Consider the following 24918-nt stretch of genomic DNA (forward strand, 5'->3'; position numbering starts at 1 on the left):
AAATTTGTGTGTATTTGTATTTATTTGGGGATGGCAGATTGAGAACTGGATTCTATTTAATCCGGCATGAGCGTGTTTATGAATGATGAAATTAATAATAGTAATAATTATAATTACGGTAATATTGTTTACGGTATAACGATACTGTTATTCATACCAATAATGGCAATAATAATAACTTCAATAACTTCGTAAAGAAGATAACATGCATGCATTTATTACGAACTCCCTTATAACATTTTATTTTTTGCTGTAGTGCATCAAATCAGACTTTCATGTAGGCTATATAGCTGTAAAACTTTCCTTACTGTATACGATTATTTTCTGTACCAATATTTTAGTTACACCTAGCCTATATAGTTTATTATAAAACAACCTCCTGAATTTACAGGTTGCCGAAGAAGACAAGGTAAACAAAAATACAACAATGACGGGAATAGTAACATAGTATTTATGTATACACATACAATAAATGTTGAAAAAATACTAAATTAATAAGAAATTTGGGATAAAAATTACATTTAAGTGTTATCTCTCAAAATTATTATAGGCCTATAAATGATTTTTAATATATGAAATAGTATTGTGCTGTTACGTAAATTTTCTAACACTTAAATTACAGTTTTATTCCTGTGGTTCCAATAATTATTACCGCAAAGAATTTAATGTTTTATCTTTGTTCTGGCAATAAAGTATTAATATTAATATTGATAATATTATTAATTTCGACAGTTAGACGTCCATATTTTTAACTTAGTTTCTGCTTCTTGTGCATAATTATAATAGTCCTACTTAATGTAGTCTACATACAAATAAGTGAATTTGATTGGTGTTTATATCTGACATAATTGCATTTAAACTTAAGTCTACTCCTGGCACCTCTACATCATCTCCATTATCACAGACACATTTTCAATGTTGACTACGTGCCGTTGTCAACAAACATGACACGAATGGATGGATACGGCACTATACGTACGTGCTCTCGGTCCTTTTCTGCACGTGCGAAAACTTTTGTTTAGTTCTGCCCAGCATATCACAGCGCAGGTAAAACGAAGCACATTACCATGAAGTAGAACCCACTCGTTCGATGTCACGAACGGAACAGAGACGCACGGCTGTGGTTATCTCTCACTGTAGGCAGGCACTCCTCACCTCACACCCATGATGTCTTTCCAATTTCACAGCACAAAAAACAATGGACTAGTATCCTATTGATTCTACGTATCGCCACGGCACTCACGCTTTGTATGAAAGTTTTAATATTCGAAACGCAGCAGCACAAATTGTTGAAAAGAATCGATTGTGTCTGATTCGATAAAAAAAAAAAGTCATCATTCATGTCGAACAAAGTATGAAGAGCAACTTAAATTAGTCTCCCGAAAAAAAAAAAAGTGCTCAAAGAAATCGTTGCATATTACCTTACTGCAAACTTATTAAGAAATACTGCAATATTTCTTTTCTTCTCAAAAAATTGTGACAGTTTATTGCAACCTTGTGCAGAAGCTTGTAATATTTTTGAGTACAAAAAAATTGAATATGCAAAAGTTTGTTTTATAAGTTTGCAAAAAAAATAATGTGCAACACTTTCTTTGAGCATTGATAGCCTAGCCTAATATACCACGTAAAATCCTTATTTATTAAGAATAATCGTATTATTTTAATAGTAATAAATTAGTTTCTTGATCGATAATCAAATCGCCATAGAACTATTTCCAGGCAGGTATACACAAACACTCCAATCATTTTCATGCATAGGTTTCCCTTCCACAGCAATTTCGACGCGAAGGTGAGTTTATCTAATACTGAAATTAACTTTTTTTTTAGTAGAACAACGTTCTTCCTAAGTGTGGTGACGGGGTAGCCTACGTGCAGAGATTTGGATGACCCAAAAAGTGCAAAATTTGGAACGAGTGCGTCAATATGACTTCAGTACAGAAACTGGCCCCGATCAATAGCTTAAAAGCAACACTATCAGTGGATAAAACTATTATTTATATGAGAGTTAAATTACAAGTTACAAGACCCAGTTTGTGAGAGTATAGTGAAAATTTCAAGCATCCCCAAGGAATTCGGAGAAAAATACAATCGCGAAATGCAAGAGGGGTGGTCGAGAGCACAAGGATTCAAAGACGACTACATAGGCCTATGCTGGAAACCAAACGAAAACGAAGAGTACAGGGCCTGGTTGAAGATTGCGCGCGAGTGTGAAAATTCGCTTGTGTGTAGGCCTAATGGAAACCGAGATACTGTAAATATAGGTGGCTTTGACACGAAGTGATATTCATATGTTTCTGTGATTCAGATTTTTGTAGTTGTTTGTGTAACCAGCGAATAGGGAGTAATAAGAATGCACACTGAGCGGAATTCTCGGTTTTTTGTGAGCATGCGCTATGTCAGCGTTTGATTCCACTTTCAAACGCTAGGGGTCAGTATAATCGAGCACCAGCGAACGGTGCAATTGCGGTGGAACAGGAATCCCTATTCGCTGGAAATTCTGCTAAAAAGTTCGTGCGATGAGCGCCAACTCTAGGGAAAAAGGCAGAACCTCTCGCTTATGCCGGTACAGCTGGTTCGAAGGTCACTGAAATAAGTCACTGCAACATCAAAGGTACCGACGCACAGTGTCCTATACGCTAGTGTAACCGCACCCACACGTAGTTCTAAGTAAAGATATGCAGCATAATAAAACTATGCACTTAATTTTTAATGTGAACAAGTTACGTCTATAAGCTCGGTTCAGTACTAGACCTACTAGAATGCCATCCCAGAAAATCGACCAATACATTTTCAGTGATCCATAAGTAATGTCATTAATTTCAGGGAGTTATTCTTTTTGGTATTTCAAACAAAGGTTTAATGCAATTTTGCTCATTTCTGCTTCCTTTTCGAGAAAAAAAAATTGTTTTCTATTAAACATTTCATAGCGTGTTTTAGGAGAGCCACTGATTTAATTCCCAATATGCTCAGTCAATTTAAGAGTGCCGTGTATTATGATAATAATGATTAAAAGAATTTCAGTTTTGTCCGTTAAATGTGTAGATCCGAACAAACTTGACATTTTAAAATTCCTTTTCAGAACCAAAGAGTGGCTTATTCTCTAACACTTGTGACAGACGTAGAGAAATGATTCAGTAAAGAATAATAAAATTCAATAAACCCACACAAGTGCATGCAAAATCAAAGTTGTGCCTCTAACAATGAACATCTTCTGAAAGATATGATTAGAAGTGTTCTCTTTCGCAACTGCATTAATTGAGGAAAAATAATTTGATGAGGTCATGTCTGCTATGGATGTTATGAGATGTGATTCATATTTTGATAATGTGTTGCACTAACGATTAACCTATCATTTGTTCACGTCAGTACAAGGAAAACCTTCAAGAATTGCATGAAATGAACTGACTGTGCACATGTGCTTCAAGAGTTAAAAAAAAAAAAACGCTCGTGATTCTCTAATCTTCAGAAACTTCAAATATCGAGACATTATTTATTCATTTACTTAATTCTGTATTCACATCATGGCAGATTAGATGTATTCCAGTTCTTAATCCGCCATCATCCATTATACAATGATTACAAATGAACAATACATCTGAGGGCATCAGAAGCAAAGGGATACAAGTGACATTTCTATAAAAAAATGAGTAAAGTACATTCTGAATAAACTAAAGCATAAAATTTTAGTGGCAAAGGGATATATATTTTAATCACATCACACATTAACATTTAAAATTAAAACTTTACGGAATTTACAAATAATAACTTTCAATCACATTTCCTCTGAAGTAACTAAATTGCACTTGCACCCCTATGCTTCTGACCTTCTCATATGGCAACCTGTAGGTATATATACTAAGTATGTTTAAATTATTATTATTATTATTATTATTATTAAAAATACAGTACAGTACTAATACTTCCACGTTTGCTAATCTAATATTCATTTTTCTAAATAATTTATATAATTCATCAATTGAATAATAATAATAATAATAATAATAATAATAATAATAATAATAATAATAATAATAATAATATAGGGAACCTTTGTATATGAAACCATTAACTGTAAGGTTATTCTTTTCTATATTCCATCTACTTAAAGATTATTTTGTTATATTAATTACATACTTTTCGTAACTTCATATCGGGTCCGAATACTCAACATTATATTCTCATTTCATTCAGAGCGTTGACCTCTTTCCATCTAATTTTAACTCTAAAAAGAAATTTTTCTAATTTATGCAGATTGCTAGCGTTTAGGTTTAGGGGACCATTCATTTTTTTTATATGCTACTACAGCGTTTATGTTCAAAAATTTGTTTATCCACCCAACAATTTCTCAAATCATTTGTTGCCGCACAATATATCGAGATATGCAAAATCTGACTTCACAGACTGATGACAAACATACCAGTCCTGTATGTAAATCATTTTCTAAACATTTATCCTCTATCGAGTTATGAAAAAGCGCTCCTCAATTATTACCGGTAATACCGTAACCAGCAGTGCAAGAAAATAAATGTAGGATTCGCTACTCAAGCAACTAATAATATCTTGAATGTAATGAATATACTACGATCCTCAAACTTGATTTATTTTTCCAATATTATGTTGCGGTTGCATCGACCCGTTGCCGCTAAGAAACATTATGTTGAGGGTTGTATCGGAGCGCTGCTGCTAAGGAGCAAAATGAACGTAGAATATTACACGTAACGGACTTTTTTCACCGAAAAGGTGCCTACTTAAACGTTCCACATTAAAAAAAAAGTACAGTGAAATATTTCGCTTTTAAAATCAAGCATCGAGGGATTCAAAAGTGGTTAAATCACCTACATATTACAAAAATGAAGGCTCATTATCAACGTTCATTTATTCTTGTCATAATAACCATCATTACTGTGCAACTGATAATTTATTTCATGTCATTATAACCACTTTTGTGTGCAAAGTTTATGTTTAGAATTTCAAGTAGACTATTATTCTACTGAAGAATAACATATTCCTTCTGCTACCCGAATTCGTCGGGGCATAACAGTGCCATACCGCAACGGCCTTTGGGATACACAGCGCCGCACTTTCAATGAAAAGTGATGCTTCTTCTAAAAATAAATTCAGAATCACGGTCCTACAAAAAAAATGATGGCGTTAAAACCGAAATTACGTAATACAATTTAAAAACGCCTTAAGTCGTGAAATACTACCCAGATGGACATGACTACCAAATGCAAGTCCTTCAGTTTTATGCCTTTTCTGATCTTCGATGGTATCACTAGCTACAGTTAATTCCGCAACACTACTTGTAATTTTTATAAAATCAAAATTTCAACACGTCATTGTAAATATAGTATATGATGAAATCGCTGAGGAAAACTTTACACCATTTTACTGGCACTGTTCCAGGATTTAAATGACTTACTACAATTTGCCTTTATACAAATTTAAATTTCTGGTCAAGTGAAATATCTACTTATCCTCATCACAAATTACATTTTCTTTGAAAACAAACAATTTCAGTATCTTTCAGCGGCAATTTCCGGCCTGATTGCAGGTTTGTGCAACCACCACCTTTATTATACTCTTATTCTTTTCATTGAATCGAGATTGAATTATTACCACTCCCAACAGAATTTCAAGCAATTCTTTCTTTCGTTTAACAGCAACATCGTTTCAATTCAATCCAGCGAGATGCGACAATTGCTCTGCCACCCAGCTGACGACATTAATTCTCATTTATTTCTCGTGCACGTGCATCTAGCGTGGCAGTTTCACAAACGGAGTCCTTAAGTTGTATACTGCTAATAGTGGTGGCAATCGGAATGCAACCTAGTAACAGCTGATTCTGTACAATATGTTCAGGGGCATGTTTTTTGATGAAAAAAATAATAAATATTCGTGAAAAATAAATAGAATGTCGTACTTATGGTAAAAAAGTAAAAAATAATTTCGTGTTTTTTTCACCATTTAATTTCATATACATCCTTAATTAGCAACAATTTTATATACGACAATGTTATTTGCAATATTAATTACGAAATAATAATAATAATAATAATAATAATAATAATAATAATAATAATAATAATCTTTACTTTTTAAATTCGTTCTGGAATATCCCATTAGGAAAGTTCAGGATAGCAGACAGGGTTTGAACTGAACGGGTTACATCAGTTTGTCTATGAGGATGACGTGAATATGTTAGGAGAAAATCCACAAACGATTAGGGAAAACACAAAAATTTTACTTTAAGTAAAGAGATAGGTTTGGAAGTACATAAATCTCGAAAAAAAGTATATGATTATGTCTCGTGACCAGAATATTATATGAAATGAAAAACATAAAAACTGGAGATTTATCCTTCGAAGAGGTGGAAAAATTCAAATATCTTGAAGCAACAGTAACAAATATAAATGACACTCGGGAAGAAATTAAACGCAGAATAAATATGGGAAATGCGTGTTATTATTCGGTTGAGAAGCTTTTATCATTTAGTCTGCTGTCAAAAAATCTGAAAGTTAGAATTTATAAAACAGTTATATTACCGGTTGTTCTGTATGGTTGTGAGACTTGGGCTCTCACTTTGAGAGAGGAACAGAGATTAAGGATGTTTGAGAATAAGGTTCTTAGGAAAATATTTGGGGCTAAGAGGGATGAAGTTACAGGAGAATGGATCAAGTTACACAACGCAGAACTGCACGCATTGTATTCTTCACCTGACATAATTAGGAACATTAAATACAGACGTTTGAGATGGGCAGGGCATGTAGCACGTATGGGCGAACCCAGAAAGGCATATAAAGTGTTAATTGGGAGACTGGAGGGGAAAAGACCTTTAGGGAGGCCTATACGCAGGTGGGAGGATAATATTAAAATGAATTTGAGGGAGGTGGGATAAGATGATAGACACTGGATTGGTCTTGCACAGGATAGGGACCGATGGCGGGCTTATGTGAGGGCGGCAATGAACCTGCGGGTTCCTTAAAAGCCATTTGCAATTAAGCTGTAGGCCCTACACTTTGTAAATCAGCCTCATTGTTACTCAGGCTTAACTCAATTTTATACAAACGCAAAATCATCAATGGTACTGTAGTTCCCGTTTATAACTAATAAAAAAGGCTGTGCCTAAGTTTTATTCGTAATTTCATTGTAAAAAGAAGCTACCTTCCTCACATTTCGTTTCTTATTTCTTTATGTCGGATTTAAAACTATGTTGCATGCTTTGAAGTCTATTTTCACAATATAAAATGTATTTTAAGTCAGCTCTAACCATCTACAAATTTATTTTTATTTATTTAACCATATTTAAATTAATTTTTATGATATTCCTTACGAACCGCCACTGATTTCTTTATCTTCAATTAATAATCACCATCACTTGCAATGTCAACAACCTTGTAATAATATCTGCTTGAGTGGTTTCGTCCGTTATCAGTATGCAGAAATAATCTGATATAAGTGGAATGCAAGGTACAAGATGCTCGATTTTATTTTTCTTAAAATTCACAAGTTCGTATGTTTTCCAGGTTCAGCTGATTTAAAACACAGTAGTGGTAAATTGAAAGTACGCAATACGAGTTCCCTTGTAGGCTACAAGATCAATAGTTTTCCGACACAACTTATCCCAGTCAAAACACTGATAAGTTTCTTTATTTTTCATTTTATTATTATTATTATTATTATTATTATTATTATTATTATTATCATCATCATCATCATCATCATTTTTTGTAATTTCTGTGTAAAGTTTCATGTAAATTTGAAGTGCTCAATCAGTTTTGTCATGCACAGAAATAGTTGTCCTTTCTAGATTTTATTGCGAAGTACCAATCAGCAATAGGAATATGAGATTTTTCGCACAGGATTCAAGAGATCCAAAAGTATAATAATTCAGGTGAAATGAGTGACTTCTCCCTAATAATGTATTTATAATGTCGAAATAACCTAATTTGCAAGTGATCAAATGAGAAATTATGCAAATTTCCAGTTTTAAGTTATAATGTACAATATCAAGATTAGTATCAAAATATTTTAATTTATGAAATTATTCAAGTCTACATAATGAAAAGTGAAAAATCAATGTAACCGCTTAGAAATGCCAATAAAATTGTGTAAAATTACAATTACGGGTATTTCAATTTCACATTTTGTAGTCATCGTTTGGATAATCCTTACTTACAATTGGGTTTTAGAGAATCCGGAGATTCATTGCCGCACTCACAGAAGCCCTATCCTGTGCAAGATTAATCCCGTCCCTACCATCATATCACACCTCCCTCAAATTCATTTTAATATTATCCTCCCATCTACATCTCGATTTTCCCAAAGTTCATTTCCCCTCCGGTCTCCTAACTAATACTCTATATGCATTTCTGGATTCGCCCATATGTGCTACATGCCCTGCCAATCTCAAGCGTCTGAATTTTATGTTCCTAATTATGTCAGGTGAAGAATACAATGCGTGTAGCTATGCGCTGTGCAACTTTCTCCATTCGCCTGTAACTTCATCTCTCTTAGCCCAAAATATTTTTCTAAGCACCTTATTCTCAAACACTCTTAGCCTCTGTTCCTCTCTGAAAGTGAGAGTTCAAGTTTCACAACCATACAGAACCGGTAATAACTGTTTTATAAATTCCAACTTTGTCTTTGAGAGCAGACTGGACCACAAAAGCTTCTCAACCGAATAACAGGCATTTCCCATTTTTATTCTGCGTTTAATTTCCTCCTGGGTGTAATTTATATTTGTTACTGTTGCTTCAAGATATTTGAATTTTCCACATTATTTTTATATCCCTATTTCGTACTATGTTCTGGTCACGAGACAATCCATTTATGAAAATTACAAATGGTAGGCCTAATTTAGGAAATTTCTTAAATTGAATATGATTAAGCGTGTTTCACAAAGTGCACAAGAACAGTTCACATGAGATTTGTTTTCACTCTATCACCACAGTCTAGTATATACAGTCACGAAGCTTGAGTTGTGAGGGTACTAGGAACAATAGATAGTGCAGGTACTATTTTGCATTGTCTGTAATGAGGCGATAGTAGCGATCCTAGTGATTGACAACAATCTATGGATGCATATTTACTCCGTATTGAGCTTCGTGACTTTATATACTAGACTGTGCTATCTTTCAGGAAACGTTCAAAATATTTAATTTACATCCACCGAAAGAAATCGGGTAAATGTCGATTTCCATCTCGCTTTAAGTTCCAGAGTGGCTTCGAGATTCACTCCGCCTCTTATAAAATGGAATACTATCTTTTCCAAAAGTTAACTGTTCGAAAAGTGTTTCTAACCATGCGCCCCCCCCCCCCATGTTGAGGTTAAGAAAGAACAGAGTTCCTGCAGTCTTAATAATATATTTTCTACCGACAAGGATATTTTGAAGTCACACGCTTTTTCAGCCCACCGCAGATTATAGGCGAAAAGAATGTGGAAGTAGGTAATAAAACAAAGAGGAAAGTAATAAAATAGAACTTACAAAGAAGCAAAGGATAACTTTACAAAAATTGAATTCATTCAATTCTAATAACATCCGTCGTGCTTATTAGAAATAACACTTATGGTCGAACCATTAAATTAGTCTCTACTACACATTCTTGGACTTCAGTTTTTTTATCAGCCAAGACTGAAAATGTTACTGATCAACTTGCACGGGCTGAACAGCTTGGATTCTCGGAAATGAAGTAAACAAGATGTAGCAGCAGCACGAACAACGCTCGACGTCGGAACAAACCGATGTCCAATGTTTAGCACCAAAGAAATGCATCTAGACAAAGGCTGGCATGTGTATTGCCATCTATAATAAAGTTGTTGAAATAATGATCATTATGATAAATTCCATAATCATTTAAGCCTCGTCAACCCCACATAATTTTCGTTGCTCAACAATTTGATGCCAAAGTAGATCATTGAGTTTCGCCAATCAAGTTTTAGGTATTCATCAACAAGATTATCTGAATTGTTCAATGTGTTCAATTTAAAAGAGGACCGCACATTGAAGAATACATAAGACCAGAGTTAGGAAGTTCGTACCAAAGCAGTAAATTTCAATTGAGTACAGCGAGGTGATATCACCCGCACCTCGGCCCGCTGCCGCTCGCTACAGATGATACACAGTATGTTCACAAAAAACGCGAAGTGGCATTCTGTGGAGCTGCGTATAGTCGTGAATAGTTTGAAGAATATTGTTACTTTATATTACTATTTTAGGTTCTGAACAAAGCTATTCTATTATTATTGTATTATTTACGTAATGTGAATATTATGACCTTTCGTGCTTTTGCGTTACAGTCCAAGTTCAACATCGGAATTACAATACGAACTTCCTAGCTGCCATTACAATAGAAACGAAAAATTTTCTTGAAAATTATTATGAGTTTAACATTACATCTCACATATGAGATACACTATTACATTAAAAAAGTAGTTTTTCACCTGATGATAGTAAAAAATACTGTATCATTTCAGATTTGTTCCAGTAACGTCTCGTGACGTAGAACGAATATTTTCAAAGTAAGTACAAATATTGTTTTTTTTTTCTGAACCTAAAAGGAGTATTTTTTTTTTTTTTGATAAAATGAAAATGTTAGTTATTTGTTATAATGAGGCTAGAATCATAATGTTATACTTTATTTTATATGTATGGGTTACACAACACAGAACTGCACGCGTTGTATTCTTCACCTGACATAATTAGGAACATTAAATCCAGACGTTTGAGATGGGCAGGGCATGTAGCACGTATGGGCGAACCCAGAAATGCATATAGAGTGTTAGTTGGGAGACCGGGGGGAAAAAGACCTTTGGGGAGACCGAGACGTAGATGGGAAGATAATATTAAAATGGATTTGAAAGCGGTGGGATATGATGGTAGAGACTGGCTTAATTTTGCGCAGGATAGGGACCATTGGCGGCTTATGTGAGGACGGCAATGAACCTGCGGGTTCCTTAAAAGCCAGTAAGTATGGGTAAATTAATTTAAATTTGGAGTTACGAACTTTAAAATTACATATTATTGTTCTTATATTATTTTATTGCTCTAAGGCTGTGGACGATTGGAGCACATGTTTGGCTACCATTCGACTATACATGTCAGTCGTTCTGCTTCACTGACACAGAGACACGCTCTATTACTTTTCACTCGGTAGAGATATAGTCCAAGCTCACACAACTTAACAGTTTTGGTACCAACTTCCCAGTTCTAAAGATAACTATGTGTACATTTTGTTGTAATATATTTCATATGTATACGTTATAATTGGTAATCAAGCAACAATCAATAATTGTTGTGGTAATGCACATTACCATCATTTCTAACATTTATGATGTAGCTGTCTATGGTGGGTCCTCTGTAGCATTTCCTATGGTTTTCTAAGAGAATATTCCTTCCATGACAGCACTATTTGTGAAATTATACTAGGATGAAAAATATAAAACAGATTGTTTACGAACATTCCAATACAAAAGTAACAAAAAAAAAGTCAAATCATGACCAATCAGTTCATACTAATTACTACAACGTCTGACTTCAGAGCATAGGAAGCAAGTTAAAATCCCAGAAGTAGAATTTTTGGTCGAAAAATTGTAATACTTCTTTTGGAATAATCTCCCCCATTTCCACAATTTATCTGAGCAATTCGAGACTATCTTTATCGTAATGTAAAAAAGGAAACTGGAAATTATTGCACCGTGTCGTCTTAACAAGATTTCCAACTTCAAAAAACTCACAAAGCGAAAATTCTATGAAACAATTTAACAGAATCCCTGATGTTAATGACGACGCCTAATCTTTAGGAATAACACTACACACTTGGGATGGATTAGTGAAAATAATGACACCGTAGACATACATGCACTATCTTGCAATATAGAATGATACTGATCTCGCCTCTTGTCATCAATTTTATTTTTCACACGTGACCTATTTTAATTTACGAATACTATCCTTATGAGTTTATAACGAAACGAGATCAACTCAACTTGTCCGCAATTCCACAATTATTCCATTGTGACAAAAATCAAAATGGTATTAATTACTGAAGTCTCAATTTTCGATCTACAGAAATGACAAGAAACAAATGTGCTATGACGCTCTGTACAACGTTTTGCTACGGAGATGGTAGCCAATGAAGATCGCCAGGCAATGATGTCAGTCACTTTGCTTTAAGTGAGATTTGTTAAAATGAAAAATAACGGACCATTATTTATTTGTCGCCTAACCACCACACAATGGCAAACAACTACCGGTACAGTTACGTTCAAAAGAGAGAGGGATAAAAAAAGAGAGACATAAGAGAGAGTGGTCCCGATGTCAGCGATTAAACAATATGACGTTCCCACAGATGTGGCAATACTGCAAATGTAAGACAATTAGCAACGCCAGTTTTGTGCTTCGAGCATAATCTAGTTTCTCTTGTTCGCGTTCTCTTATCTTTGGTTTCTTTTTGGCATTAAATTTCCATTAGGTTATAATTTAACTTTACCTTCTACCCCGGACAATACTCACCGCAACTCGCACAACGTGCCAATACTCACCGCCACCCGCTTAAAGTACCAACAATACTCACCGCCACCTGCACACTGTGCTAACAATAGTCACCGTCACCCGCAGAATGTGGCAACAATACTTATTATCATCTACATAATGTGGGAATAATACACCTACACAATGTGGCAACAATACCCACCGCCACCTATATAGTGTGGCAAAAATACTCACCGCCAGCTTTGCCAGTCTGCTTGTTGTTGTTGTGATTCTGCGCCCACTTGAGAAGCGCCGAGTTCCTCATCCCTGCAACAAGGGACGCAGACTGTACTACGCAATCATATCATCAGCCAGCAAATTGGATAATGAAGAAGCCAAGACAAGTTTCTTCAGAACCAAGGCCGTCTTCAACGACGTGGTGCAAACCGTTCGAGAAAGCCGGCCGCGAGATGGCAGCATTGACCATCAAAAAATATTTTTGGTCGTGACACAGTAACAAGTGGGTCAGGTAAACAGCGAGAGAGAAATCGAGAAGAAAACGAAGGCGAAGGCACGCTTCACTCTCAGCGCAACAATGCGACGTCTTCAATACGTTAAACTTCCGGATCAAATGCTGTTATTTAGCATTGTAACTTAAATTCAGTGTACAAAACATACCATTACACTCACTAGCATCTGAACTACAATAAATCATTTAAGACCAGCACAAGATAAGACCATTATTAGGCTTCACAAGCCTTGTAAAATAACATTTAAAAAGTGACAATTTTTAATTGTTAAACATTGTAGATTAAATTGTAGTGGTAGTGATAGTCATAGTAGTAGTTAAAAATAATAACAATAGCAATAACAATAATAACAATAACCACCTGCAGGACAATAAATTGAATCAAATTTAAATTACACAATGTACAGTACATGGATTGGAAAGAGAGGAGACTGTTCAGTAACCTTTATATGAAACAACGAGTTAAAGTCGGGATAGGAGAAGAAATGTCAGAAGGAAGTGAAATAAGGAGAGGAGTACAAGGATGCCCTTTATCACCTATCCTATTCAACATCTACTTGAAGGATTTAGTGAAGAACTGTTTTCAGTACATGGGAGACGTGATAGTAGGAGAAAGAAGAATAAAGTGTGTAAGATTTGCTGATATGGCGATATTAGCAGAAGAGGAGATGATACTAAGGGATACGGTACTGGAGCTAAATGATAGCTGTGAGCAGTATGGAATGAAGATAAATGCCAACAAGACGAATAGCATGGTCATAGGAAGAAAAATAAAGAAGGTACTCTGCGAATTCTAAATGAGGCAGTAGAGCAAGTGGACAGCTTGGGATGTATTACAAGCAGTAACATGACCTGCTGCCAAGTCAAAAGGAGAATAGCAATGGCAAAGGAAGATTTTAATAGAAAAAGGAGCATCTTCTGTTGACCTCTGGAGAAAACTAAGAAAGAGACTAGATAAAGTGCTTTGTGTGGAGTGTAGTATTGTATGGGGCAGAAACATGGACAATACGACGAAGTGAAGAGAAGCGAATAGAAGCATTTGAAATGTGGATATGGAAAAGAATGGAGCGTGTGAAATGGCCAAACAGAGTAAGGAACGAAGCTGTGTTGAAAAGAATGTGTGAAGAAAGAATGATGCTGAAACTGATAAGAATGAGGAAAAAGAATTGGTTGGATTATTGGTTGAGAAGAAACTGCCTACTGAAGGATGCACTGGAAGGAATGATGAACGGGAGAAGAGTTCGTGGCAGAAGAAGATATGAGAGACGACATTAAGATATATGGATCATATGAGAAGACAAAGAGGAAAGCAGAAAATATGAAAGACTGGAGAATGCTAGGTTTGCAATGAAAGACCTGACCTTAGGCAGAACACAATGAATGAATGTACAATTTCACACGAATATTAAGTGATATAAATGCAGAACTTCCAACTGCAACGGCTATAGAGCCGTTCGAGTTTAGGAAATATCACTGGGTATACTGTACTAGGCGTCTTCTTAATGGACACCCCCCTTCTTTGTAATATAACTAAAATAAATTACATATTTTATAAATTAGGTATATAAAATGAAGTAAATCTAATCCATTTATTTGGCTATTGGAAATAAAAATAAACACATACTGTATGTCAAGCAATATAAAGAGTTTATATTTGAGGCAATGCTTACTTACAGTATTTAGATTTACGGTACTTTGTTATTTTGTATACGTTAGAAAATACGTAAATAACTTATTTCAGTTATATTACAAAAACGAAAGACGTCCGCTAAGAAGACGCCTATACTGTTCTCCAACCAGGAGATCAACCGTGAAAAGAATTTGTTTACTATTGCGTCGTCTATTGGAACGAAGTAGATAAATAATATTACAGTTATAACGTCAGTTTAAAAACCATGCGCTCTCCTGCATATGTTATTTCCTGTATGAAGAGATTAAAAGACCATGAGATTAACTGTGATCTAATTTTGTAACTAGGATAGTATCAATATGTCTGTATCAATGTTATGGTTTGTGCTGTGAGAGCTAGCCAATAGAGATGAGAGTATCCACGTGTGTGACCTTATGACAACATTCATTCACAGCATCATCCCTCTTCCCTTCATTCCCTGGAGACTTTCTCGTGGTTGGAGCACAGTACCTAAACTCCGAACGCTCTACAGTAGCTCAGTAGGGTCAATCTTATATAGAAAGGTAGTAATAACCAATTTAAAATAGTATCAGATGAGTTACTGGTCATACCATCATTTATATTCATGGATCAGAAATAATGACTTAATTGTACGATAAAATGAAATCTTAAATTTTTTACGTTTAGATGACGGGTTACAACGCACTTGATCGAAAGTACAGTTTTGTTTAGCCGTGCGGATTTCTTTTTCCTGTCGTCCGCCGCTAGGAGCTTAAGTATGTGCGGCCACCGGCCACCCGGTCTTCCGACACTGAAACATTAATTTTAGTACAGGAATTTGTACTCAGCTCAAAGTAGGTGTTGAAAATGTCCCCATCAACTGCTACACACTGTTGACACCTTCTTATGGAATTGTTAATTACTTTAAGACGTTCCGCTTCACTGACTGACTCGATTTCAGCTCTTATATGATCTTTATGTTCATTTACTGTATGCGGGTTTTTCACATAAACCTTATTTTCAAGTGCCCTCGTAGATAGAAATCGCATGGTGTTAAATCTGGACTTAGTGTGGCCCACAAATTTTTACTGATAATTCTCCTTCCGAAAATTCGACCCAATTCTCGCTATAATTATTAACAAAATAAATAAACAAATTTATTTCAAGCACCCTTGCGGACAGGTTACAAGTGTCTTGTCATTTTGCTGTCCCGTTTGAATGGAGCGCTCTTCGGAACAAGCTTCACCTGCTCATAGAGGATGTACCTTTCACTATGTGAGGGGACATATGATTCAACATAACATTCCAACGCACTTCAACCATCTGGTTGTACGAGCACATCCGAACAATATCTACTGGGAGCAATGGATAGGGGAGAGCCGGAGCTGTTGCGTGGCCAGCGTGATCACTTGACTTCACGCCCTTAATCTTTTTTCTTCTTTTGGAACATATGAAGTAATACAGCACTCGAACTGACGACCAGAACAGACTATGCGAGTATTAGCTGCTTTTGATCAAATTCGACAAAGGCCGATAACCACTGCTACGACGGTGTAATGAATGTAACTTGTCAGCAAACATACTTGAAAAACAATTCATTTCATAATTATTAATGCCACTAAAACCTGTCTTTCTTTCAATGTCGCTTAGTTCCTACACGACGCATCGGAGAACATGGATTGTTTTACGAAAAATGAACCTCATTGCGAAATCTATCGATTTCCAGAGTTTGTTGCAGAAGTCCTGAATCACCCTGAATATGTGATCAGGGTTTTTACTAACCAGAGGAAGGTGAGGGCGTTGAACGGTAGAGAAAATTATGAAGCGACCTATTTAATTTGGCTTACATATGAAGAAGAAACAGGTGTAGTGGCCTTCCGTGTTGTTGTTGGTGGTAATGGTGATCAAATTTTATATTACGGACTAAATTACGCACAGTAAGTGAGGAGAATTAACATACCTCCCACTACTAGTTGATAGATTAAAAATATTCCACAATAGAGGAAACTATGTATTATGAGTATTTTCTAAATCACAAATATTAATATTACAAGTCTGAACACTTCTGATCATTGACGCATTAATTAACCAACAAAGAGGGCGTTATCATTAGATCGCGCACCACATGTTCTCTACCGAGAATGTGTTGGTAAACAAAATTATGTACGTATGCATGCAATCCCATATTCATTAGGTAATCAGTAGAATCTACCAGTTCACCAGATAAACATGAACTGCATGTAATAAGAGCTGAACAACGCAATACCGCAGCGGTTCCTAACCTGTAATCAGCGGACCCCTAAGATTCAGCGAGTGATTTGAAAGGGATCCGCGAAACCAAGGCGAGCTTCCAAAATTTATTACAAGTGAGCTAAACTTTATCACGTTCTCCGATTTTTATTAGGTTGCTGGAATATTTTTTCTATCTCTGACCTCTGAGAGACAGAGTTTAACAGGAATGAGTTCACCTGACGGACTGTTCTTTGCTTGCAAATCTTGCTCCCCTATCAGATATTTTAATTTTTTTTTTAAATTCTAATTTTCAGGGGCTAACTTTAACGTGTTCACCATTCAGGATAAGCTAAGCCACGATAAAGAAACTACACTTCGGTCTTGCTCAGTTATCAATTGAGAATTCGATTCATTTTCCACTTTCAGCGACTATCTAGCAACACATACTCCTCGTTCTAGGAAAGTCGTCTTTGACATTAAAATTAAGGGAATATTATCCTTTCTGCAAAAAAAAAAATTATTGTAAGAAAAATCTCTTCTTGGTGACAAATAATACTATAGTTTGCCCGTCAAAAAAGAATAGGGGTTGTCCGGATTAGGCTTATTAGAATTATATTCTGGTTTCAAGCTTAAAAATCGTGTTTCCTATTAACAACCTGTTGCATTATTGGTTGCATGCCTCACCCATATATTGATATTTCTCGAACTGAAATACTTCGTGTTTCTGAAGTCCCAATTTCTTATTCTTTATAGCGCATAGCCTGGAGGGCAGAGCCTGGAGGGCAGTTTATGATAAATCAGGTGACATGTGCAAGAATAGTCCATCCGATTTTGTCTTGTTTTAATTAGTTTCCTTGGTTGGCCACACGCGGTGCTGTGAGCAACAATCCAACAATGGCACTTAGTGGTCAGAAAAATCATATTGAGTCTTGCAATTCGATAGAAATGATTGCGCTACGCAAGTGCAACGCCTGTAATTTCATGAAAATCTGTTAGATAGAAAAGTTACTAATTTTGCCTAACTGCGCCCCCCTATAAGGGGTAGTTCCCTTATACCAAGTAATGAGAGCTTGTATACAAAACATATTATGCTACATATTACTGTGTAAAACTTCATAAAAATCTGTTAGGTCGCTGAAAAGTTATCAGAGACCGGAAGTTTAGGCATTACGAATCATTAAAATAGGCAGGCAAATAGGCATTATAAATAGCTAAAATATGCAATAAAAAGCAATTACAAAAACCTTGCACTTTCCACGAAGGGATTTCGGCAGCAAGAAAAGCTTTACTAAGTCGAATACAAATTGAGATTTTCGACTCGATGTTGCAATTACTGTTGGAAGCAAAGAAATCTTCTTCCCAGTAGCCTTGGAAAGTGCATTTTTGTGTTTGGTTGTACTGATATGTTGCGATACGAAATATTTAGCTAGCTACAACAACGTCGCAATGAAAACTGAAAGAAAAATAACCGTTAAAAATAACGTTAGACCCGCACTCATTGTTTCATAAACACAAGCAATTATTATACATTTTTGCACGGCAGCACTCATTTTTGCAAAGAGAATATGAACCGACTGAAAGACAATATACATTCGATGAAGTCACTTTCATTGTAGCGGTTATAGAAATAAATTAAAATATACCTGTAGGCAATTTTTAACAATAAATTAATAAATAATAGATAATCAAATAAAGGCAAAAAAGCATTTATTTTGTAAATTAGGTATTTATATTAATATAGGCAGAAAAGGGCAACATAAAACTGTGACGTTTCAATCACAAAGGTATAATTCGTACAGATTTACTTTCAAAATGAAGATAGATGTAACACATTTAAAAAGGCATTCTGCCAAAGTTCCGGTCTCTGGTTATTAGTTTGTCCCGCTAAATTTGTATTTAGACCACTGTGCGTCGGTGGCTTTTTACCATTATATTATTTTAATTGGTAATTTTACGACGCTTTATCAACTGCTATGGTTATCTAGCGTCTGAGCGAGATGGAAGTGACAATGCTGGCGAAATGAGTCCAGGGTCCAGGGCCGAAAGTTACCCAGCATTATTTGCTCTTCACAGGTTGAGGGAAAGCCCCGGAAAAAACCTCAACCAGTTAACTTGTCCCAATCAGAATTTTAACCCGGGTCAGATCGTTTCATGATCAGGCATGCTAACCGTTACTCTACAGTGGTGGAATAATAATAATAATAATAATAATAATAATAATAATAATAATAATAATAATAATAATAATAATTATTATTATTATTATTATTATTGTCGACTGCACGATTTCTGTTATTCAGTGGTGCATTGTTGTTTTCAATTTAGGTGGAGTGTGTTGGTGAAATGATAAAGAGAAACGGGAGTACCCTGAGAAAAATCCCTCTGCAACGTCTGCTTTGTCCACTACAAATTCCATCAGGACCTGCTCGGGAATCGAACCCGGCGCGCTAACACGCGACTGGACAAAGTTGTGCATGTCTGCTGAAACATACTGAACGAGTTTAAGATTGACATGAGTGTAACGAGCTGCAACGTTGCCAGTTTATGTTTCAATATATATATATATATATATATATATATATATATATATATATATATATATATATATATATATACACATACATACATACATACATACATACATACATACATACATACATACATACATACATAAATATGGTATTCCATCTTTTTGGTCTGTTACAGCTTCAATCCATAGGTTTATAATTTATTATTTTGTGTGGGATTCTAGAATCACGCAAGACTTTCCATCTAATTCTATATGCATCAATATGCCAAAAAGAATTGCAACTTAATTCCTGAGGAGGTATTATGTTTTTTTGTTCTATCCTCAGTATCTCTGATTAAAGTTCTGGCCGATATGTATACCTATTATCAGGCTGTCAGTACATTTCACTTAACGATATTATCCATCAGAGGAAGACCTGTTTGTATACATCTTAAGTCTGATTAGTGCAATATGTAGCTAATTGGCGATATATGCAATGGAGGGGGAAAGGAACTGGCCACCCTACCCTATTATTTCCTGGCCTAGTTGCTTCGTAAGTGGTACCATGTTGCTATCAATTGTGAGGTTCAGACACAGTCCAGTATATAGAGTCATGAAGCTTGAGTTGTGAGGGTGCTAGGAACAATAGACTGTGCCGGTACTATTTCGCATTGTCTGTAATGTGGCGATATTAGCTATCCTAGTGCTTAGCAACTATCTATGGATGCATATTTACTACGTATTGAACTTCATGGCTGTATATACTAGACTGTGGATCAGACCTGTCTTCGGACAGTTGAGTTACTAAACAACTATCCTAAAATTTTCCGTAAGAGTTTAATTTCATCTGTCAGAGAGAGAGAGAGAGAGAGAGAGAGAGAGAGAGAGAGAGAGAGAGAGAGAAATGGATGAATGAACCAAGCCTTACTACCGCATGTCAACAAGACCAACTCAACTCCAATATATTGGAGTTGGTCTTGGTCTAGTGCGAGCTTTGTAACCTTATATTATATATATTACTTTAGCAGTATTCTCTACAATTACCGTGATAAATTAGTCTGGAAGCATTATTCTAGTCTCAAACTTACATTTACTTTATATAACATGTTTTTGTAGTTATTCCGAAATTGATAAAAATTGCTGTCGGTTTCACGTTGTCCTCTTGTGCTAGATTCAAACACTTAGCGCTGCAATCTATTTCACCAATATCATTTAAAAATGACACCCTTAGCATCTTGACTAGCAGTGAACACTATTATCAACAGAAAGAGGCCACCGGGGAGACATAAGCCGTACCAGCGCGTACCTGGTGCAGTTGCGCAACAAACAGCTGATCCGGAGAAGGGGCGGCAACTTTGAGACCAAGGCCGCCAACTTGCGACCTCCACCGCGCATCTCAACAACGGTTGACGTCAGCATTGTTACAGGTCTATATAGACCTAGCTCCCGAGCCCCGGAAAACCCCTGTCGCGCACAAGATATATTCAACAATTTTCCTTTTTAGATCATTGTCCTTTCTTCGGCAGCATAAAACCAGCAGCCAATTTTTTCACGAAGGAATTTTAGTTCTCTTCTTACCAAACTAGAGAGGTTCGAAGTTTGTGATTTATGGACATAAGAGTCTACACCCCACCTCTGGCTACTAGCAATAGGCATCTATAATGAACACCGATCAAAATACCCCTCATTTCTCGTGAAAAACAACTGAATAGACTACAGTGGACTATAGTGGACTTCATGTTGTCAGCAAACAGCTGGATACATTAAGAAGAATGATTGAAGGACATAAGAGTCTCTACTCATTGAAATTATTTCATGTACTTCTGCACTATAGACTTTCAAAAAATCAGTTCTGAACGAACAAAAGCATGGTAATTATACTAATATCTCTTCATTATAAAACACTTCACTTGTAAGTATTCAAATTTTATTGTAACGTTCGACATAAATTACACTCGAAGAGAATATAAGCCTGTTCCTAAAACCATCATCATTTTATCTAAAAAATCCTAGTTTGTTTTAAATAAGATGTATTATAATATCTTGTAGAAGTCCATTGCCGCCCTCCAACCATCAATATTTGCAGCCGTTTCTAGAATGATAAACTTTGAATGTCTGCTACTTTCTGTTTCGGTAATTGTTCTACATATTTTGAAATTCTTTCAAACAGCGCCGAATATGCTGCCTTATCCCACGAAGATTATTTCGCACCTTTTTGAACACGGACACAGTTACCAGGCACCAAAAGGGCTCAATTTAAAGCAACTTTCCCACCTGAAAGGGTTAGTATTTTTATAATGAAGTAGCTCTGAAAGGAGGCTTCGGTGGACATACATTCCCTAACGCAAACAGCTCCAAATATCCTGCCCTACCACCCCACGAATTTTTTACAATCTTTTTCAAATGTGGACAGTTCCGAGACACCACAAAGGCTTTTAATTTCAAGCAAATGTCCTACCTGCAGGGGGTTAGCATGACGTAGCTCTAAAATGAAGCTTCAGCGAACAGCTCTAATTTTCTGTCCTACCACTCCGCGAAGTTTTTTTACAACCTATCTATCTATCTATCTATCTATCTATCTATCTATCTATCTATCTATCTATCTATCTATCTATCTATCTATCTATCTATCTATCTATCTATCTATCTATCTATCTATCTATCTATCTATCTATCTATCTATCTATCTATCTATCTATCTATCTATCTATCTATCTATCTATCTATCTATCTATCTACCTACCTATCTACCTATGTTTTTTTCTTAAATTATGATTTATTTAACGACGCTAGCAACTGCCGAGGTTATATCAGCGTCGCCAGTGTGCCGGAATTTTGTTCCGTAGGAGTTCTTTTACATGCCAGTAAATCTGCTGATTTGATCGTGTTGCATTTAAACACACTTAAATGTCACCGACGTGGGTCGGGATCGAACCCGCAACCTCGAGCAAAGAAGGCCAGCGCTATACCGACTACGCTATTCAGGCCGACATATGTTTAGTTTGGTTTATCTGCTGCTGTTCTTCTGTCAATTACTGTTTGTTAGTTCCTAAAGAGTTATCCAATTGGTTTAAATTCATAACAGTAACATAGAGGCCTACCCATAAGATGCACTAATAATTTTTTTACATTATTTGGCACCTTGAAACGATGTGTGCTACTTTTGATTCTATAGCGGACATATTTGCGAACTTCATATTTGTCTTTTGCAAATATTTTGAAAGTGTCGCACTAAACGATACGAATTACTCGAATTATATTTTATGAACAAATATTGTTTTCATTAGTTTTCTTAAGGTAATTTATCTTCCTAAACATGTTTATTATAATGAAATTTTGCACTTGACTACACAGTTTTTCCGCTGTGATTCTCCAGAGAATCTATCACTCACCGATTCATTATTAATATCTTATCATACATAAATTTTCCTAGAATGTCTCTTCATTCAGTGGACATCTTCATTTGTGTGTAATGTTCCAATACATTATAAATCACAGAGTATTTTTAAAATATCTGTTCAGTCTGTCAGCTCCAACTCTTCATAAATTCTCGTAGTTCCAATGTTTGAGGTTCCACATTCCACGCTGATTAATATCAATACTAGTCCAACTGGTTTCACCCCTCCTACACCACGTACATTATTACTGTCATTAGTAATATTATAATTAATAATCAGAGAGTCGGCAGACAATACAATTTGACGATATGGATATGAAATTTCGTCCCACTTGAAATTATGCAACGTCCACCTCTTGCTAGCGTTATAATGCGGGTGGGTCGAAGCAAAGAGAAAGCGGGCCGATAACCTGCGACCTCGGAACTGCACAGGACGGAACAATGTGGAGTCTCCAACAATCGCAATAGGTGCGCATGCGCAGGAATGCAAGCAGCAAGGCTTTCCGCGCCAGGCACGACTCATCGCGACGAAACACGGACGAGAAATCCGATTTCTACACGAGGACAGTCGCCATCTTGTGTGTATTGAAGCTCAACAATTTTCTTATACTTAAGCAAGACACGTTGCAACAGCGGTCGAGCCCAGCTGGGAAAGTACACAAGGCGGTGGAAATAGCTTTCTTTTGTTTCGACGTCACGCCAGACGCGCTGCAACGCGATAGTTCGCCACGGCCCTCCGGATCCCGGGCCTGCACGGGGGGCGTTGTCGGGATCGGATGTTCCTATCACTCCCGCCCAACACTTGTTCCAAATGTTTCACAGATTCATTTTTGCTTAATTTAATGACTTGTTCGCAAAGCGACACCGCGAAATAAAAAAGGTTACCTTCTAAATACTCTAAGCAAGAGAAGGAATCCTATTTCGCACGCCCTACGTTTTTAAAAAGAAAATGGAAAATAGTTCAATTTTTATAATTTCCAAATATTTAGTGTAGGATTAATAATAGAAAAGCGACTTGACAATATTTTTGGCCTCACTGTTAGCCTTGCCATGTCTGAGATGTTCTTCAAACAGTTTCCAGTTTCCTCGTAATTCAAACGACTAAAAAGAAAGGCTATTTCATGTTGCATTAATCACGGCTCTGAATGTTGCTAAGATCGCCATATCAGTTATTAGGGGCCTATAATTATTTTATTGTGCAAGTACATTCAACGAATGATTTATGCGTACATCATTGTTACAATGTTAAAATGTCTGTCCAAAGCTTTGAGAAAAGCAACATTTAGATACATCAGTTTCAAAGATAAAGTTGCCAATTATCCGCAAGTTTCTGAAACGCAGCAATAATGTAGAAATCCAATTAAAATAAGAACTATTTCATGCAAAAACTGAGTTAATGATAACAGTAGCCTTTAAATATGAAAATTCAAAAGTTGTAACAGAACTTTACTAAATGAAAGACGTAGACGACAGATTCAATCAGATACATTATAATACGCCACGTAAGAAAACTTTACTAATAAATATTTATAGATATAGACTATAATAAATATTAACTAAAGTTTCATAGTAAAGTATAATCATGAACCAACAATTTTTAGTCACAAATATTAAAATAAAGAGAAAATAAGATCTTAACTTTCGAAGAAATAATATAAGCGAGCAGTTCTTTTCTCTTCCATAGCCTGGCATAATATAGGCTGCTTGTACATGAAGTTTGAAATTTGTGTATACAATCTACATGTTTTTTGTAGCGTTAAAGAATTTAAAACTGAATATAGGCCTAGAGGAATTTCAGCAACTTCAAAAGTTCCAAACCACATAAAATTCATGTATCTGGAACAAAAATAAAAATGTAATAGACACAAATCTATTGATATCAATCTCGTTAGTAGCGTGATTTGCAACAGAAAATCCAAGGATTAAATTTTACTCTGAGGTTTGAAAGGACTGAACATCCCGGTATAATTTTGCAAGAAAAATATTTTTATTTCAAATAATAATAGTAATAATAATAATAATAATAATAATAATAATAATAATAAATTAATGTATTAAGCAGGTTATTTTTTGTACTTATGCGTTTGCAGTTTCAATTGCCTTGAACCCGTGACAGCTCTGGAAGGGATTATTATTATTATTATTATT

At 35.7% G+C, this 24918-nt stretch overlaps 1 protein-coding gene across 3 annotated transcripts in view; it reads right to left on the minus strand.

Annotated features, from left to right (window-relative positions):
* LOC138715033 (PTB domain-containing engulfment adapter protein 1-like) overlaps window positions 1–24918 on the minus strand; it is a 69453-nt gene that overhangs the window by 25942 nt on the left and 18593 nt on the right. For 2 of the 3 annotated variants that reach the window (XM_069847453.1, XM_069847451.1), the window contains exon 2: window positions 12729–12800. In XM_069847453.1, coding sequence (XP_069703554.1) covers window positions 12729–12798 — 70 coding nt within the window. In that variant the 5' untranslated portion in view covers window positions 12799–12800. Of the gene's footprint in view, window positions 1–12728; window positions 12801–20461; window positions 20486–24918 lie in introns of those variants that run through there. The other variant, XM_069847452.1, reaches the window with a different exon arrangement.

This window comes from Periplaneta americana, chromosome 15 (genome assembly GCF_040183065.1).
Source record: "Periplaneta americana isolate PAMFEO1 chromosome 15, P.americana_PAMFEO1_priV1, whole genome shotgun sequence".
Classification (NCBI taxonomy): Eukaryota; Metazoa; Arthropoda; class Insecta; order Blattodea; family Blattidae; genus Periplaneta; species Periplaneta americana.